Raw genomic sequence first — 21,362 nt, 5'->3', positions numbered from 1 at the left:
CCACTTCACTATCACTCTGCCAGCTTATTATAACTAAATATCCGTCTTTCTCTCTCTTTCCCTCTGCTGGTCATTTGTCTTTTCCCTCACTTTCCTCCTCCAATGGCCACTGGCTCTCTGCTCTGACAGAAAGCATTCAATAACTGTAAAAATAAAGCGGAATAAATAAATGATATTTCATGTGATTGTGAAACAATTAAGTCATTTCCTGGCTGGCTGTGTTTTGTCTCTGTGTGTTTGACAGGTCGTGAAAGACCGGATGATTGCAGGGAGAAGAGGCTGGAGGGACGCCAGGAAGACAAGAGGAAGAAGGAGAAGAAGAAGGAGACCTAACTGACCTCAATATATTTATTACACCACATTTTTTCTTATATTTATAGTAGTACATAAAAAGGTTTTCCTAGTATTATTTTGAGTAAATCAATATGCAGAAAACAAGAAAAAAGTGACGGAAAAACTCAATAAACAAATTCCTCCTGCAGCACCAGCGTCCCAATAACCCTTTTAAGAAGTCTCCTGACACAGAGAAACATGTCATATCCAACACGACAGCCTGCAGCAGCCAAGAGACAATGTTAAAGTTGTTTATAAATACTTTTGTGTGGAAACTAGATGCTTAAAAAAAACCTTTCGGAGATTTTTTAAAGCAAATAATTCTATGCACAGGTGGAATCTATTCCAAAATGTTCATATGTCTCTTAATGCATCATCCAGCAATGTGGTACAAAGCCCAGTTATTATTGATACAAGTGAAGGTGAACGCACTGAGGTACCACAGATGGAGGTGAGTCCTGTTAATGAATATGAGTCATAAGGGCTGTGGTCAACAACCGTAAGAAGAGTGTGTGTGTGTGTGTGTGTGTGTGTGTGTGTGTGTGTGTGTGTGTGTGTGTGTGTGTGTGTGTGCAGCCAGAGAGTGACAGAAAATGAGTGTGCGTGTGTCTGTGTGTGTGTGTCTGCAGCCAGAGAGGGAGAGAGTGTGTGTGTGTGTCTTTGTGTGAGTGTGTGTGTGAGTGAGAGAGTGTGTGTGTGCAGCCAGAGAGGGACAGAAAATGTGTGTGTGTGTGTGAGAGTGAGTGTGTGCATGTGTGTGTATGTGTGTATGTGTGTGTAGTGAGAAAGAGAGAGAGAGTGTGTGTGTGTGAGAGAGAGAGTGTCTTTGTGTGTGAGTGTGAGAGTGAGAGAGTGACAGAAAATGAGTGTGTATGTGTGTGCGTGTAGTGAGAAAGAGAGAGAGAGTGTCTGTGTGTGTGAGAGTGTGTGAGAGATAGAGAGAGTGAGTGTGTGTGTGTGTGTGTGTGTGTGTGTGTGTGTGTGTGTGTGTGTGTGTGTGTGTGTGTGTGAGTGAGTGAGTGAGTGTGTGAGTGTGAGTGAGTGAGTGAGTGAGTGTGTGTGTGTGTGTGTGTGTGTGTGTGTGTGTGTGCAGCCAGAGAGTGACAGAAAATGGAGAATATAGAAGCAGGTCACTTTGCAGCAAGATATCAGAGTATTTCCTGAAAATGACAAAGTGTATCGCTCGTATCTTTTCAGTTTGTTAAAGAAAACAATAGCTTTTGCACCTCCCCCTCCTCTGCTGCCCTTTCCAAAGAAAAGCCCCACAGTGTGTGCACTCACCAGCCTCTCTCCGGACAGGACCTCCAGCAGCTTGATGAGCGAGCGCCCGTCCCTCAGGTCCATGTACAGGTCTGTGATCCTGCAGGAGACCCTGGACAGGTGGGAGTTCACCCACTTAGTGAAGGTCTTCTTCTGCACCGCCTCACGCTCATCTGCAGAGAGAGAGGTCAGAGGTCAGTGAGGAAACAGGAATTGAAGCTATAACAAAACGTAAAGACTAGGAGGAAACTTGGGGATTGTAGCCTTTGACCCTTTCTCAAAGTCCAACGTGATGTCTTTAACCGTCTTGTTTTGTAAAATGTTCACTTTAATATGATATAAAACAAAGAAAAAGGCAAATCTAAATACTAGAGGCTGAAACTGCATTAGATACATTTTGTTGATGAATATGAATTAAGATTGATATCGACCCTTTCACTCGAGTAATGGATTACTTGGAGTGTCTACGTGTGTCCTAAGTGTGTGTGTGTTCTGAGCATCCCATAAACTCATTGTTCCTAGAAAGGTGTGTGTGTGGGAGAGGTTTCCTGTGTCTGACAGAGTAGACTAAATCATCACCACACACACACACACACTGCTGTGTGTGTACAGTATATCAGAGTGTTTCCTTAGATGTCTCAGTTGCCATGACGGACAGGAGGAAGTTGCATAAGGAGGAGAGGGCGTGACACCTCCCACACACTCACAGTATTTTACACACACTGAATAGAAAGTATTTTTCTTCTGTAAAGTAATTATTCAAAACAGTATGTTGCTCTTATCCAGCCGCTGATGTTCTAATAAACACACACACACACACACCTTTTGTGTTTTTTATAATAAGCTTCTTTTAGAGCCGTCATTTGTGAAGTTAGTCAGAAGAGATTTGCATGACTTCAAATCATTTACATCATGAGACAACTGGAGCCAGCTGCAGAGTGAGAGACACTGCGTTAGCACATTATCTACTACATGTGAAGTTTAATTAACTCACACTTTTCATTATTTGCTGGCGTGAGAGGAGGAGTCCAGTCATGTTTGCTTTTTCTGGCAAATCTGCATCACTCAGGGCTCAGTGAGAAATATCACGTTTTCTCCCAGTTGGACACACGACTGTATTACTATACACGTCTGCATGCATGAGGTGAAGGTCTCAGTTTCTTTCCTTGATCACAAAGCATTATTCTTCCAGCCATGGCACCGTTTACAAGGCTCACTTTTCCAGGATTTGTTTTTTCACTAAACTTAATTCGTCGTGTAAAAATAAGTTAATTTTGTTGGCAAAAGATGGACGATGGACTGATGCTCTAACTCGGTGCTGAAAAAGAGACACGAATGAACTCAGTTTGACCCCTGAAAGGAAACAGGGACACACACACAAGTGATAAGAACCCCTGACTGTTTTATACATGCAAACAAATATGCATGACTTCAGTGTGTGTGTGTGTGTGTTCTCTCCTCAGGTGTGTGTGGTGTGTGCAGAGGGACAATAGCGTGATTGTTCGCTGGCATTCAGCAGCTTTATCACTCGGCACAAACACACTATGGAGGATTCCTCGTATCCACAAGTGGAAGCAGAGATATGTCGGCAACAAGACCACACGCCGCCAAAAATCTGAGAGTTATCTGAAGAGAGAAGTAACATGGACGCCTGCACGGAGCCAGACACACTAACACGCTGCAGCCATCAGGGGAAATCCTTGACTCTAAAACCTTCTTCCTACAGGCACAACCCACGACAAATACTCAGGTTTTCTTTCTGGTTAGTAGAGTCAGTCAGAGTAAGGGCCAGTGTCTTTTTTCAATTTCTTCCCAATGAAGAAAAACTGAGTCAGACCGTTGACATGCACACAAACCTATATAACACACTAGAGGAAAGGGGAGACCCCAAAGAGCGTAATAGGGCCTCACTAATGTCTATCAGACAGCGCTAAGTCATCATTATTTAATATTTATAGCCTTCATATTAATTTAATACATTTTTTCCTTGTCTGATTTATGAAAATAAATGTTTGTATGCATTTCAGGTGACTGTGGACACACACACACACACACACACACACACCAACACACACACACCACACACACACACACACACACACACTACACACACACACACACACACACACCACACACCACACACACACACACACACACACACACACACACACACACACACACACACACACACACACACACACACACACCCACACACACACACACACACACACACACACACACACACACACACACACACACACACACACACACCTCAATGTCTTCAAAGGATACTGTTGCATCCACATCACAAAGCCGATTGTTAGTGTGTGTGTTCGAGGAGAACTAAGGTATGACGGGATGTCTTTCTGTAGGTCAATAACACAAACACACACCCAATTACCGCTTAGCATGACCTTAACCTGAGGAAACACACATGCCAGATCATTTGGTTGAAAAAACAAAAAACACACAGGAATGTGCATCCTGAACATCATGTGAGGTGCTTAATTCTTCGTATCATCGTGTGAATGCATCACTCATAAATCACACAAACACACAGAACAATTGTCAATGCATCATGGGAAGTCAAGGTCCAGAGATGACAAGAATTCATAACCGAGGTACATGACACACACACACAACACACCCACACACCAACACACACACCACACAAACACCACCACCAAACACACACACACAACACACACAACACACACACACACACACACACACACACAACACACACACACCAACTACACACACACACACACAACACACACACACACACACACACCACACACACACACAACACACACACACACCACACACACACCACACACACACACACACACACAACACACACACCACACACACACATCACACACACACAACACACACACACACACCACACCACACACACACCACACACACCACACACACACACACACACACCAGAGTAAGGGTAATATTCGGCGGCCTCCCAGTTCCTCCTGTGGGAGATCAGGAATGCTAGAATCCAGGAATTGCAAAACTAGAAGTGTGTATTTTGATAAGGTTATACGATCGTCGGTGTGTGTTTGTGTGTGAGTGTCGTTGTGTGTGTTTGTGTGTGAGTGTCGTTGTGTGTGTTTGGCTAAAGTCATGCAATCCAGTGTGAATGGCCCAGAACTGGGTTACATTTGGAAACACAGCACAGACACGGGAGACTGAACAGAGCAGTGTGTGTGTGTGTGTGTGTGTGTGTGTGTGGTGTGTGTGTGTCTCTGTCTGTTAGTGGAAACAGATGTTTTGATATGTTCGGCCTGTCTTACACACACAGTCCTCTTCCTCTCTCACTGACACTTTTGAGTGTCAAAGAGTTATTCCGTGTACAACCAGAATTAAAGTCTTCATTGTGTTAGTTTCTTTTTTGACAGGAAAAAAAGCTCTACCTACAAATATGTAAACCTGCATCACAGGTGCCCTTGACTTTCAATCAGGAATGAATTTCAATATTTTTTAAAGGAATATATCTTCTACTTTGATAGTTTCCCAATAAAGGATATGAGTTTGTGATTATTCTTTGTTTAGTATAATAGATGTGAAGAAGAGAGATCATTAACCACACTGAATTTCAGGTATGAACAAAATGGCATCCAACAAACTGAAGTTACCTGTAAAATAATGTGTAAATGCTTAAATGAGGCTACATTCCCTTAAAAGAAGGCCTAGAATAAACAAAACTCAGGAAATAAAAGCTATGAGTTTCATCATGGTTCCAAAACATCCTACAGTCAGACAGCAGGACACCGGCAGATCCCTCAGCCAATCACAGGACACCATACTGAGTCTGCAGGAGGCCCAGCCAATCACACTGACCTATGTTAAAGTCTGAAATCTGAGAGCAGAGTCTGAATGAATGCAAACTCACACACACACTCACAGTGCTGCAGTGTGTTCCCATTGGAGCAGAAAGTGAGGCAGAATGTGAACAGAGGACCATTGAGAGTGAACACTGCCTGATTATCAGCCGGCAGACATATGTCCCGCACACTCAGCTCCTTTCAGACAAAACTGTTTGGGTCCCATCCAGATCCAGTCTCTTTAAACCCCAGACCAGGCTAGATTAGGGCTTTGGGTTGGGGTTCATCTGGAGTTAAAATAAGGCTAACCCAAATTCAAAGCCCTATGAGGAAGTTTGACCGACCGTACACTAGGGCTGCTCGATTATGGCAAAAATCAGAATCTCGATTATTTGGCTTTTACAGGCCAGGTGACACTTGTGCTTTTAAATTTGGGTTTTTATCTTACTAGTGTTTTGGATTGTTTTTACGTCATGTAGGAGTTTTTCAGTCGGTGGCTTCAGATCTGGTTTCATTGTCTCGTGTTTTACATTTGTTTCATGTCCTGTCTGTTTTTATGCTATACAGTTGTTGATCTACAGCACTTTGTTCAACTCTGTTGTTTTTTAAATGTGCTATCGAAATAAAATGGATTGGATTTGGGTCAATAATTGTAATTGCGATTATTAAATGCGATTATTCATTGACTTTGAAAACATCCATTTATTGGAAAAAAAAAAAGTGACCAGTATGTTTTTAACAGTTTAGATTACCCTGAACTTTAAGTAGAATTCAACTGAAACACCAACAAACAAAAAAAATCGTTTTATTTCGATTACGTTGTTTTTGTAATCGTTGCAAGCCATAATCGTGATTAAAATATGATTAATTGAGCAGCCCTACCGTACACATCTGGAGGAGTTAGTCAGCCACTGGGTGGGACAATGTGGAGTCTCCAATTAATGAATTTGAAGTAGCTAAACTTTTTTTGCGAAATCGTCATCATTTAAAAAGAGGCCCTGTAGTTGTTCTATAGGTTTGTTTTTGCATTTAAATGGTCTGCAAAGGCTACAGTCCCTGTGTTACCTCCAGAGGGAGTCATCGGTATTCTTTGTTTACTTCTGTAACATAGTGACATCAGTATGTAACAGTTGCACTTCTATTGGCTAGCACTCCAACACATAGTACGTGATACGGATAAAGGACGGGACATCTCTAAGCGGTTGACCAATCACAACAGAGCCGGCCAGCTAACCAATCAGAGCAGACTGGGCTCTGGTTTCAGACAGAGGGGGAAAATAGGTGCTGCAGCACAGACACTATGAGAAGAATAAAGAGCTTTTTGAACATTAAAGCATTGAGACATGTAGAGACACTACATACTGATATACACCTGAACATCAGCAGGAGAGGACTCTTTAAAGTAGAGACACTACATACTGATATACACCTGAACATCAGCAGGAGAGGACTCTTTAAAGTAGAGACACTAAATACTGATATACACCTGAACATCAGCAGGAGAAGACTCTTTAAAGTAGAGACACTACATACTGATATACACCTGAACATCAGCAGGAGAGGACTCTTTAAAGTAGAGACACTACATACTGATATACACCTGAACATCAGCAGGAGAGGACTCTTTAAAGTAGAGACACTACATACTGATATACACCCTGAACATCAGCAGGAGAGGACTCTTTAAAGTAGAGACACTACATACTGATATACACCTGAACATCAGCAGGAGAGGACTCTTTAAAGTAGAGACACTACATACTGATATACACCTGAACATCAGCAGGAGAGGACTCTTTAAAGTAGAGACACTACATACTGATATACACCTGAACATCAGCAGGAGAGGACTCTTTAAAGTAGAGACACTACATACTGATATACAGCTGAACATCAGCAGGAGAGGACTCTTTAAAGTAGAGACACTACATACTGATATACACCTGAACATCAGCAGGAGAGGACTCTTTAAAGTAGAGACACTACATACTGATATACACCTGAACATCAGCAGGAGAGGACTCTTTAAAGTAGAGACACTACATACTGATATACAGCTGAACATCAGCAGGAGAGGACTCTTTAAAGTAGAGACACTACATACTGATATACACCTGAACATCAGCAGGAGAGGACTCTTTAAAGTAGAGACACTACATACTGATATACACCTGAAAGTTAGATTAGCATAATAGGGCCTCTTTAAAGTATGCCCAATTTTAAAAAGTGAATATTTTCAAGTGTGAAAGAAACTGAAAATTCATGAATCGTCATGAGTGTCCTCACGTCTTGTTACGTCAATTACTCTTAACTGAACCCCTTTCAGGATAAACCTGCTTCAAAGCGTGGCAGCGGCAGAACAGTCAAACTAACTAACACACACACCCCTCCACAGTAGATGTTTATGTCCTTGAAGATAAGATAAAAAAATAACATTCACACACACTGATACATCTTTCAAGGAAACACCGGCGAGCAAAATCTCACTTTAACATTCCTGCTGGCACACACACACACACACACACACACACACACACACACACACACACACACACACACACACACACACACACCACACACACACACACACACACACACACACACACACACACAACACACACACACACACACACACACACACACACACACACACACACACACACACACACACACACACACACACCACACACACACACACCACACACACACACACACACACACACACACCACACACACACACACACACACACACACACACACACACACACACACACACACAGTTCATTTACAGTCCATATATTAATACAATATATTTTTATTCTACTGTACAGTATTTTAATGTACACTCTTTATGGCGTTCAGTTTAACATGTCTATAGTTTACTTATTCCTGTATTTACTTGCACCATTATGTCATTTGAACTATTTTATTGCACTAGTTTATTTATTTCATGTCTTAAGTATATTGTATGTTGCATGGTTTTAGGATCCTAAGACTTAAGATTTGTATTTTGAATCGTCACACCTGGAAATTCACCGATTGGAGTTTCATGAGTAACAAAAGAAGCGTTTAAGACGATTGAAGAGTTGTAGAAGTTGGTGTTAATGTAATGTTTGGCTCACATTAAGACTTTCTTCGCTCCATGCTGCTTTTTAAAACTCATCTCAACCAAACCGGCTCTGCAGCATCACTGTCAGTCAGCAGGAAATGAATGATGTCCGTATAAATAAACTTTTCTTCATTACAGTCACCGTGTTAACTTCAGCACAGTGACTGATCACTGCGGGAGGACTGGCATTCCTCAGCGCTGAGCAAAGAGACTGTGTGTGTGTGTGTGTGTGTGTGTGTGTGTGTGTGTGTGTGTGTGTGTGTGTGTGTGTGTGTGTGTGTGTGTCACTGTGTTGCTAATGAAACAACATCACAGTGTAACACACATCCATCTTTATCTCATAACTTTCCTTTTGTACAACACTTCAGCTGACAGAAACTGAAACATCTTGATCCTCAGCTTCATGTCAGGATCGTTACAGATGCATTCCTGATTTAACATTCACGTGGAAACAGTTTCGTTATTATTCAAAGACTACGTACACTAACCTGCATGTATTGCTTTCTTATGAGATTTTTAGGGTATTCTTTTGTGCTCTGTTGACAGGGCAAATGCCACCTGGAGCAATAAAGGTTTCATTCATTCATAAAAACGTTCTTTATACTATTTTTCATTAACGCAGTGTAAGTTATTATAGGAGCCTGAGTAATGGAGCAAGTACAGGAAATGCATCCCTTTTCAAAACTTAAAATAGTCCCTACAATAAGATGATTATATTTATACAACTATATATATGACTTATATTTTACCTACATAAACTAACTTACAACATGTATTTTAATAAGGAAAACACATAATTGTAGGACCCTAGACGCCGATATCTTTCCAAGACATACTGCAGTAAAGATCGGCTGTAAATTGCTCTTAACTTTAATTTAGCTAAGAGTAGGATTAGACGGTTGCCTGGATGCGGTCAGCTGTTTCAAAGTGTCACATGGCTATTAATATTTCATGTAATCTAGAGTAGTGCAGGTGGCCGTTTCTTCAGCTAATCTAAGAGGTGAGGTTGTTTTGGAAGGCAGGACATTTGTCGTAACTAACGTCTTTTTCCCAAACCCACTTTCCAAGTTTCCCACCAAATGTAAAACTTTTTTTACATTACATTTTGCAGGAATGTGTTCAAGAGTTTAACTGGAGCTAATGTGAGTTCACGTCATATCTTTGAGTCGAGTTACAGTGGAGTTGTTTGTACAAAAAGACTTACTTCTTATAAAGCTGTAACTTTACAAAAATCTACTTGATTTGATGAATTTGTAGGGCTTACATCTTATATTATCTTCAGATTTAGTCTTGAATACATTTTGCACCAAGAGGTCGGTTAATTTTGCTCACTTCACATCAGAAGTGCATTAGGAAACGATCTCCTAATGTCATGTGCAGGTAAACTGATCCCAGCTCAGTAATCCAGTTCCAATCAAAAATAGTGAGCTCCTCCTTTAATCGTGTTACCTTCAAACTGAGCCGGCAGCAGGATGTGGGGTTTGTCAGTTTATTAGGTAATCATTTCTTCATTTTATTACCTCCGCAGGGTGCCGTTTGTTCAACAGTTGGCTGCTGCAGCTGTCACTAAATTTACCTGAGGTTAAAAACAGAGGCAGCTATTTTTAGCAACATACACACCCGAGCACAAACATGGATTATGTATCCTTTCAACTGTCAAGCTCAGGTAAGATACGTTATCAGAGGTGTGGATAACAGATGCATTTGATGTATAACTCAAAAACATGTCGTTTGTAGACCTTCCTGATGTCAGCTTCTAAATGAATATGTATTTGCATGAAGGACGCTGTGTGGTAAGCAATTACGACCACCATTTTCAAATCAGCAGCTTCTCCTTTCAGTTCATTTTGTTGTCAAATTAAGAACTACATTAACTTGCAAATACTTTTAAATAGTTCTGCAACTAAACGCTATAGCTCCTGACTATTAAATGGTGAGAAAATAACTTCAATGTCTTCAATTAATTTTTATAAATGAACAATATATTTATTAATAGAACAGTTAGCGATTCATTTAGTCGTTGACAACTAATCTGTGCACCGTATTTATTATAATGAGTTGTTATTTTGGTCAGAAACATGTGGCTTTACAGCAGTTTTAAGAAAACCAGAAATAAACTAATGGAATATTATCTTCACTTCAGTTATCAACAGATGTGACCTCAGGGGGGGGGTGGGTGGGGAATAGGCATCGGCGCCTGGGGGAAAGGAAAGTGAGCCTACATGCCTACACACAACTACACACATCACACACACACACACACGACACACACACACACACACACACACACACACACACACACACACACACACACACACACACACACACACACACACACACACCACACACACACACACACACACACACACACACACACACACACACACACACACACACACACACACACACACACACACACACACACACACACACACACACACACACACACACACACACACACACACACACACACACACACACACACACACACACACACACACACACACACACACACACACACACACACACACACACACACACACACACACACACACACACACACACACACGTAACCAATACTGAGAACTCCAGCTCAGAGCTAACTCTTCAAAAGTGTTTCTATGTTTTCAACTTTTTCTGAGGAATTTCTTATTAGGCGAACTCCAATAACCTCACACAACACAACACACTTATAACGGGAACATCACAGGTTCTTTCTGAGCTTTATAAAAGGTGTTTTTGCTATTAAAAAAACACAAGAGATGTTCATTCTTGACTTAAGAAAATACATACTATCACATACTAAAAATGTTATGAGGTAATGCAGACATTAGACCCAATCAATCTTCATTTCACTGCATTATCACCTAATGATAGGCAGACCTGTCACACTGTCAAAGCTACACTTCCTTATTTATATATTTTTATGGTAACAGGTTTTCAGTCAACTAAGAGGTTCATTATCACAATTCAAAAAGCATACATTTTAAAATAATCTGCCAAAATGATGCTGAGTGTACTTGAAAATGTTAATAATATGATAAAACAAAGGAGATTAAACTAACAAATAACATCTGACATTGAAATGATAGGTTGAAGTGTGTTTTATAAATATTTAATGGGTTAAGAGATCTGTGTTTATATTTATATTCATGTTATTCAATTTAAATACTTGCCCCTTAAGGCCTTTGCACACCTCTTTCCTCAAAATGGTGGTTTTTGTCATTAATGCTGCCATGAACACAGAACCCAAATATTATGCTTAAAAAAAAAATGTCTTTTTTTTCCCGAGCAATGGCGTGAACCAATCAAGTTTTATAAAACATTAATTTAAAAATAAATAATAATTTAAACTGCTAAGACCTGGTTACTGCCAAGTATATTTTAAAAGCTATATAATAGGGAAATTGCTCCTTTTTAAAACCATTAATTTGACGAGTGCATGGAGGAAGTTTGACAATAAAATGTCAATAAAACCTATTTTATTACACGGTAACATTTAAAAAAAAATCTTTAAAACAACGCAGATTTTTCTCCAATAAAGGCAAAAAATGCTCTTATTTTGAAATAATTTAAGTGATGAGTGCACCATGAGTTCAGAAGCTGCTGAGAGGACAATATTTAAAAGTGATGATGAAGGACTGAGGAGGAGGAGGAGGAGGAGGAGGAGGAGGAGGAGGAGGAGGAGGAGGAGGAGGAGGAGGAGGAGGAGGAGGAGGAGTGAAGCCTTTGTCTGACTTTTATCAAGAGGAGACTGCCTTTTGATTTCACTAAGAGGAGGGAGAAGGGAGGAGAGGGGGAAGAGGGGGGAGGAGAACGAGAGGGGGAGGAGAGAGGGGGAGAGGGGGAGAGGAGGGGAGAGGGGGGAGGAGAGGGGGAAGAGGGGGGAGGAGAAGGAGGACGAGGGGGGAAGAGGGGGGACGGAGAGAGGAGGGGAGAGGGTGGAGAGGGAGGAGAGGGGGGAGAGGGGAGGAGAGGGGGCATAACAGACGCTCTGCAGAAGCTCATGAAACATTGATGAGGAGGAAGAGGCGAAGAGGACGGAGGATGAAGGAGAACATAAACACCTTTTAAACCGACAGAAAGTGACATAAAAAAAGAGGGATGAGGGTGGTGGGCTTTCCAGACCCACTCCCCAAAGATAATCCTCACAACCACACTGTCACACACTGTAACACACACACACACATTCCCAAAGCACCAAGATGTCCGCTGATTGGCTGGCTCAGGACAACAGGAGCAGAGGGGGATGCTGGGAGCAGAAGGATGATGGGGGTTTTGTTCTGCAACCATGGCTGTGTGTGTGAGCAGTGTGTGTGACAAATAATGATGAATCTGTTTGGTTTTTTTACGGTATTTTCCGTCACAATGCATACATAAAATGTTAAAGGTCCCATGTCATGCTTTTCTGGTTATGACCTGTCCCCTTGTGTGTTATGAAGGTTTTTCTGCAGAGTCACAAACCCTCAAAGTACACCCGGGAGTAAAACTCTAACACAGAGAAGACCTGTCTGTGCTGCCCCAGAACGCCTCGTTGGACATTTCTCTTTTTCCATTTGTTTCTTCCGGGAACCAAAATGGACCAATCCGCGGAGCTCCTCACAAACCAGGACCCCTTGGCGTCACTATCAAACGCAGTGGGGGGACCTTTAGCGTACATTTTCAACTAACAGGGAGTCCCATTGACTTGCATAGAGCTCCCTGGTTGGTAATAGACGAGTTGGGATGGCGGAGAAATGCTCTCCACAGACCCATTGACTCACAGCGTTATAAACCTTGTTCTTTCTCAATATCAAGCCACACTTATTGTTTTTACTTCGGCTGTGAGTGTTTGTGTGTGCTCAGGATGAGTTTCGCTGTGTCTCGCTGTATCGCCGATCCCGGAAACCACACCAGTAAGCCAGCTCACTGAGCAGCGAGCCTCGCAACGTCCCGATCAATCAGAGCACACTGGGCTCACAGGGAGGGGGGGGGGGGGGCAGGAGCTCCAACAAGCCGTTTAGGACAGAGAGTGAATACACAGACTATACAGAGATGCTGTATGAGAAACCAATGTGAGTTTGGAACATTGAACAGTGTAAATCTATTCTAGTAGACCTCAACAATGGAATTATGATCAGTAGAAATGGCCATGACATGGGACCTTTAAATAAAGTGCCACGCCCACCCTGAATTTCAAAACAAAGGACAGGAAGCTGCTATAGATGGACATAAACTGAGTTATTAACGTGTCTGCTCTTTGTCTACGTCAGGTTAACGTGTGCAAGTGCAGATGGATTTCTTTTTTTATCAATACATTAACTTTCAACTTAATGGTCGCACTTATTGTAAGTCGCTTTGGATGAAAAGGTCAGCTAAATGATATATCGATGTGTTTTTTCATCTGTAATTATCATTCTTTAACGTCTTTGAACGACTGCTTCTATACGTTTTAATGAACACTTAAATATACCCGCTATCTATACTTCTGTCCATCTAGCTATTTACTTATCGATGTATCTATCCATTGAATATTTATCTATCTTTATCTGTCATCTACAGTATTCATAATGTATTTAAAAGTGTTTGTATGTCTCTGTCTCACCATCTGTCAATCTGCATATTGATCCATCCGTGTTTTTAACCATCCAACATAAATTATTCATCCTTTCTTGTATTTCCATAGAAACTCCATATTGATCCAATAATTGATCATTTCCAGGAAATTAAGTCTGATTTCTTACTTTAAGTTGCTATAACAAGTAATTAAAACATGTTATTCTAGAAGCCATCTTTATTTAAAGCTATCTATTCACTTTATCAATCCATCTATTTAATTACCTTTCTATCAATGTATAATGTATAAATATATCCGTCTGTCTTCCATGTATGCTTAACTCTTTCCATCTGCTCATTTCCATATCCATCTAAACAACCATCATGAATTATTCATCCTTTATCCATCCATCAATCAGCCCATTTCCATACCTAGAAACCCATATTGATCCACTGATTGATCCTTTCTAGGAAATTAAGTCTGATTTCTAACTCTTAGTTGCTAGAATAGAAGATGTCCCGAGTGATTAACCTGGACATCAGTCAGCGAAAACATTACAATCTCCCACGAGTCAGTTCAGGAGGCATTTTGACGACTTGTTTTCCCTCCATAATTGCTTGAATTAACAGGGGACGATCGCTCAATACTCGTCCTAACGAGGAGGGAGTGCTTCAGTCTCCTCCTCCCTCACATCTGCAGAGCAATAATCACCCTCTCATCCATATTCATTCCCCCATTGGGAGTTAAACAAGCAGCTCTTTAGGACGCCCTAACCACCTGAGCCACACATGGATTGATGTCCTCTCAACGCGCCACAACTGCCCTCATAAAACTCTCAGACCTCTTCATCTGTCTGAGGTTATCCAGTGAGAAGTTAAACAGCTTCCTGCGGCGACAGAAAGACTAGTACTTGTTTCTTTAAGAACACGTTTGATATCTTTAAGTCCTGGTGATAGTTTGACTTAAAGGGGACCTATCATGCAAAATGCACTTTTTGATGCCAGGTGCGTCAGGGAACTCACGCAGTGTCAGAAATTAAAACCCTCTCTCTTTTCCGCCGTACCCAAATCTCTAAAAACGGGGAACAACGGAGCTGATCCAGATTTGCGTCCGATATGACGTAATATCTGAAATGTGGACCCACGGCCCAATCAGAAACAATGCCCGACTGTTTTGGACGTAATATGGTCGGTGTGTACATTAGCATCGCTAACACTCAGAGCTAACCTGTGCTGGAGAGCATGTGTGTGAAGAAGCAGGAAGTAAAAAGGAACTCACCTTGTGGTATAACAGGCAAAAGAGAAAGCCTTTGAGCTCCATACTGTTTCAGAGAGAATCCTTGATCATTCCTTGATCATTTTTAAAGCTTTATCCCCAAATCAGCACTTTTGAAACAGGAAGTGAAATAGAGGGATATGAGGCATGGCTAGAATGGGTGATCTGTTTGGTATTTTGAGCAAAAACACTTCATAGCCATGTTTTTTTATATATATCTGAGACCTATGCTATTGCCTAAAAATAGCACGATAGGTGACCTTTAAGGTTTGTGGATCATTCAGGGTAAAGATACTAGAAAGGTCAATGAAAAGTTACGTTTTGAAAGTCCTGAAAACTAAACCATGTCTGTAAAAGTTGTCTCTAAGTGCAAATTAAATGAGGTATCTACTTAATCCTTCAAAGTCAATACATCTGTAATGTCTTTAAGTCCTGATGACAGTTTGACTAAAGGTTTGTAGCTTCTCCAGGGTACAGATGCTGGAAAAGTCTATGAAAAGTGGATTTTTACTGCACAATTGACTTGAAAATACAGTTAATAAAAATATAAATGTAGAGAAACAAAACAATCCAAGCGTCAAAAAGCTATAAAATGTTCAAGAAGTTCTAATATGAGCTTTTTCTCAGATATGTGAATGTAAAATGGTTTACTCTTTACACTTGATAAGCTCATTCTGAAGATTTGGCCAAAAGCAGATGACTTACAGTAGGATGATATCTTTTTCCTGTATATAAGTACTTATAAAGTAAGCAATCATCACCTCTATTTTCAAGTATTCAAAGTATGTCCAAGAATACATCTGCTAACAATGTAACACAGATTAAAGGTGATTGTCAGAAGTGCATTATTGCAATAAGTCAGATCTTTAAGGTCGTCTACCTGAAGTCACTATTCTCACAACAGCAACAATTAAATTCACCCACATCCAAACAGATCCCTTTATGATCCTTTAACGATAACACGAGATAATCCACCCTTTCTCTAAACAACACACAAAGTCAAACTTCATCGATAAGACTTCCGATGACCCCATGCGTCTTTAAACCACTAACATCATGTCTTCTTCTGGGAAATATATCTTTAGCTGAATGACCCTGAGGTGCAAATTGGCTCCTAATGGATGATAGAAACATCGTCAATAAATGAGTAGTAAGAAAGCTTTTCATATAGTTTATACGTTTTGACACACACACACACACACACACACACACACACACACACACACACACACACCACACACACACACACACACACACACACACACCACACACACACACACACACACACACACACACACACACACACACACACACACACACACACACACACAACACACACACACACACACACACACCACACACACACACACACACACACACACACACACACACACACACACACACACACACACACACACACACAACCCTCTGAAGGTTTCTGGGCATCAGCACATCGATGAGCTCCATTATCCTTCAGCTAAATTCAGCCCGTCGATAATTGCCACCCTCCACAGGAGAACTGTTGTCGTATTAAAACCTTTTATTGACCACAAACATCCATTGTTGATCTTAACATAGCTTCGTGTGATTTGCTAAGCATTGAATAGTGTTTTCCAAGGATGCATTAGTTCATGTGACAAAGATTTAGAGTGTTTCAATTGACTACATTGACAAATCCTCCTTTAGTAACTGCTGTGCTACTACATTATGTACTAGAGCTGAATACAATATCACAATGTTTTTCAACAAAAACCTCAAAATGGATAATGTAGGGTTGGATATTGGTGCTATTCAAAGAAAGGAACATAAATAATCCTCAGTATTGTTGATATAATGACTAGGTTGCTAAAGAAAACACTTTATTTTACTGTATTGCAGCCTAAAGCCAGGAAAAGATAACATGTATAACATTAAGATATCAAAAATCTTAGATGATATCTAGACTGATATCAAGATATTGATATATCAATGCCATAATTGGCACTACATGTATACATATCATGGGTATATGTAGTTGTTAGCGAGTTCAGAAAAGTAATTTCCATTGCCATGTGAACTAATTATATTCTGATAAGGAGGAATTTGGATTTTATGGTATAGCTTGAAATCATTTGCTAATAACTTGAGGTCTTTTCTTATAGACATAAGGTTTGAAAATAGATAATAACTTCATCATACATATAGAGGTTGACGTTTTGAAGTGCTTCACATCACAGGCTGTGCACGTGATGGGAGAGGAAGTCGTTTTCACAGCTGAATGAATGTTGAAGAGTAAACAGAGGGCTATCTAACATTAGGTGCAAGGTCCAATAGATCTAAAAAGGAAAAGAAAGTAAGACCAGCATGGCTCCATTCATTCTTAAAAGTAGCCGACAATATTTCATCCATTACTTGTTTGACTTGAATACACGTGTTATGGCAAGTACTACTTTCGGTCATGTGCAGTTATTTCAGGGTAGCAGGAATAGTTTTCCATGTGTAGTCTTTGTAACGTGACTTTAAAACTTGTGGACCAACACTCTTATCCATACAGCTATATGTTACAGGTTCAGACTTCATCACCAGCCCAAAGATAGAGGGTGTGGCGTTGTACAAAAATGGGACAAAGTTGGGATATCTCAAAGAACGTTAATTGGGCTTTGCCAAAGAAAATAGCCGTTTTTTTGTGTAACTGCAAATTCTGAATCAAGGCTCGGCATTTCTTTAGAAGATAAAGTCGTTATTTAACAGAAAAGAAACTCATTTTTGTCCAATATGTGTCTTAAATTCAGTCACACAGATGGATCTTTTACCTATAACTCCCTTATTTCCCTTATATATCAAATATGACACGTGTGAGTGATCATCAGCTAATTGAAGGAGAAGCAGACAGGCTGAAGGTCACCGGTCACATCTCAACTCTGTGAAGGAATGTGGGTGTGAGCGCAGACTGAGAGACATTAATGTTGTCAGCGAGGCACTAAATACTCAGCAGCCCCTGTAATCTGTGAGACTGAATGAATGAGACGCAGGGTGGGGTCTGATAAACCTTCTCTGTATTACAGCGAGATAAAGTGCTGCTGAGTCACTCTCACAAAACACTACAATGATTATTAACACACTCCTGCGCTGTGCAGTTTTGTTAACTTTTCCAACGTCTGTTATATTTGCGATTGTTAACTGATTATCAATCATTCAATTCAAACCAGATATCAAGATATTAAGTCCTGTATATAGCCATTTCAGAGAGCTGTTTACAGGACGGTCCTGTATATAGCCATTTCAGAGACCTTATATACAGGACTGTCCTGTATATAGCCATTTGGCGTTGTGTACAGGACGGTCCTGTATATAGCCACTCCCATCAAGTTTATCTTAAAGTGTTCAGACTTTCTGTCGTCTGCGTGAAGCTGCTCTCAAGACGCTAAAATGACTTTCACAGCCAATATATGGTTTTTGCAGCATTTGAATTTCAGGTACTACTTTTAAAAAACAATTCTTATCCCACTACTCGCACTGTCACAATTGTTTGTAGGGCTGCCCCCTTTTATTCCACTTAAGCCTTAGTCAACCAAGATTTATTTAGTCACCTTTCTACTCCTTTGATGACTTATTTCCAAGCTTTTTTAGAGTCCAAATGCAAGGACATGTTGCAAGAATATCTCAGTGAACACATCCCCTCCAGGATTTCTCTCTTTCCTTCCTGGGACATTTTTACAGATTTCCGTGGCCCCCTTCTTACCTTGCAGCTGTTTGAAGCGGCCCTCCAGCTGGTTGTAGTTGAAGGCAGCGGTGGAGGAGAACCCGGGGCTGAGGCTGGGGCTCAGACCCCTCAGAGGGCTGCTGGGGCGGGGGTCTCCTGACGAGGGGGACAAGGGGTAGTCCAAAGTGGGGGAAAGGGGGCCGGGGAGGCTGGTGGTGGCGCTCTGGAGCTCCATGATGAAAGATCTAGAAGAGACGCGTCCACAGAGGCATCGAGGAGACGCTCAGCAGAGAAATGTAAGAGTTTCCAGTTGAATTCAATTGTCTTTTTAAGGGGGAGAGTTTCTGCTTTCCTGCAGCAGGGTGGAGCTCGAGTTTCAACCGGAGTAAGACGAGTCCAGAGAGTTCCAGTTTTCAAGTTTCCAGATGAGTGAACCTGAGTTTTAAAATGCAACAGCTTCTATTATTGTAGAGGAATGATTCCAGATCTGTAGTCCCAACAGAGACTTCTCCTCTTCCTGTTGGTCAGTGACAGAGGTCTGAGTCCCTCTCTGCCTCCCAATGTTTCACCAGGGCACAAAGCGCTGAATCAGCATCATGCTTCTGTTTTCTCTCCATTTATCCATCTGTCAACGTCTTCACATATCACACCTTCCCCTCGTGCAGGAGTCCACCCATCCTCCGCTCACACACACATATATATACACACACACACGCGTCTGAAGAAGCAGCACAATGAGGGGGAGGTGGAGCAGGGGAGATGGAGGGAGAATGAAAGGTTTGTCCTCCTGCAGCAGCGCGGCGTCTCTCACTGAGACACCTTCAGACGGAGGGAGAGTCCCGAGGGGAGGGGCCTACAAAAGGGGCGGATATTCCACCCCAGCAGCCAATCACAGCCCTCCATTGTAGTGGTGATGTCATTGGTTATATTGCATAAGGGGCGGAGTGGGAGGAGAAAGACAAACGCAGGAAACGAGAAAGAGGAGGGTTTCTGCTCACGGTGAAGATTAAATACTATTTCCTGGTAAAAAGCTGTTACTACCTACAGATACAAATGTATGTTTTAAAAGGTGAAAAAAGCCACAAAATATGTTTTTTATTACTATTTTTGACTCATTTTTTGTAAGGGTTTCCCTCTTAGTCAATAGTCAACTAATAGTAAAAACCCCTGAATAGTCCACTAAGATTAAATAAAGCCATACTCAATTATTTGTTCTACTTTGTTACTGCTTTTAGTATTAGTAATCTAAAAATGTATTTAATAGACAGCCCTTAGATGTTGATAACTTATTCAATAAAACATGGCAGGAATAAGAAACAAGAGTTGTTAAAAATGAATTTTAAATAATGCAGTGTAATGTTGCCGTTTAATAAGTGATCTTCTGTTATAACTGTTCACTGAAAAGGCAAACGTAGATATATTTACAAAAGCATATGGTTCCATTTCCAGGTTTTTTTTCCATCACATTTTCGCAAATCGCTCTTAAGTCAAAGTTATATTCAGGCCTGTCAAACTCATTTTATATTTTATCAAACTTTCTTTTCATGAATAACTCAAGAATCTTTAGTGAGAATGTTTCTCCTTGCGTGGAAACAGACTGTAAAGACATCACAAAGTGCTGCTTCTTCTAGACAATAAAACTAATTAGAAGACTGCAGGGAGGATGTGTTGTCCAAAGGAAAAGGAAACTTAGTTGTGTGTGTGTGTGTGTGTGTGTGTGTGTGTGTGTGTGTGTGTGTGTGTGTGTGTGTGTGTGTGTGTGTGTGTGTGCTCATTCCTCACACACACAGACGTGCAAACATCCTGAGGAGAATATCTGAGCTCTAATATTAGAGTGTGTTGTGGAGATGTTCTTCCTGTCTGAGCCCCGCCAGCACTTCCTGTTTGAGCCTGCTGTCCATCAAGAACGCACACACACTTGTACACACACACACACACTTCCACACACACACAGCCACATACTAATCTTTAACTTCCCAGGTTTGGCAAGAACTTGGAAGAACGAGGGGAATACAGAGAAATGAGAGAGGAAGGTATCGGCTTCACTTCCTGTGTAACTCTCTGGACACACAAGCAAGGAGGTAAAAGGTCAGAGGTCACGTCTCAAAGACAATACATGGAAGAAATATCCAAGACCCTGAAATAACTGCACGACGAAATACACAACGATTGAAGGAAATGGAAGAGATACGCATTAAACTAAACAACCAAATCTCGAAAACTTTCCTTTCAAAATCTTAGTTATGCAAATAATCTTCTTTAAAAACTCAATAAAATTAAACTCAAAATGTACAATCATTACAAGCCTATAGTGATCGGGAGGAT

The 21,362-nt window shown here is 40.9% G+C and overlaps 1 protein-coding gene across 1 annotated transcript; it reads right to left on the bottom strand.

Annotated features, from left to right (window-relative positions):
* Positions 1 to 1,614: 1,614 nt before the first annotated feature.
* On the bottom strand, positions 1,615 to 20,449 carry LOC117535704 (spectrin beta chain-like; the record flags this gene model as incomplete). Its single annotated transcript, XM_034200224.1, has 2 exons — positions 19,077 to 20,449; positions 1,615 to 1,766 (listed from the first exon to the last, which is right to left on the bottom strand). Coding segments are annotated over exons 1-2 (348 nt in total), but the record flags the coding sequence as incomplete, so codon positions are not given.
* Positions 20,450 to 21,362: the final 913 nt, after the last annotated feature.

Source organism: Gymnodraco acuticeps, unplaced genomic scaffold (assembly GCF_902827175.1).
Source record: "Gymnodraco acuticeps unplaced genomic scaffold, fGymAcu1.1, whole genome shotgun sequence".
Taxonomy (NCBI): Eukaryota; Metazoa; Chordata; class Actinopteri; order Perciformes; family Bathydraconidae; genus Gymnodraco; species Gymnodraco acuticeps.
The sequence above is the reverse complement of the archived record's forward strand: the minus strand, read 5'-3'. Positions and strand labels throughout refer to the sequence as shown.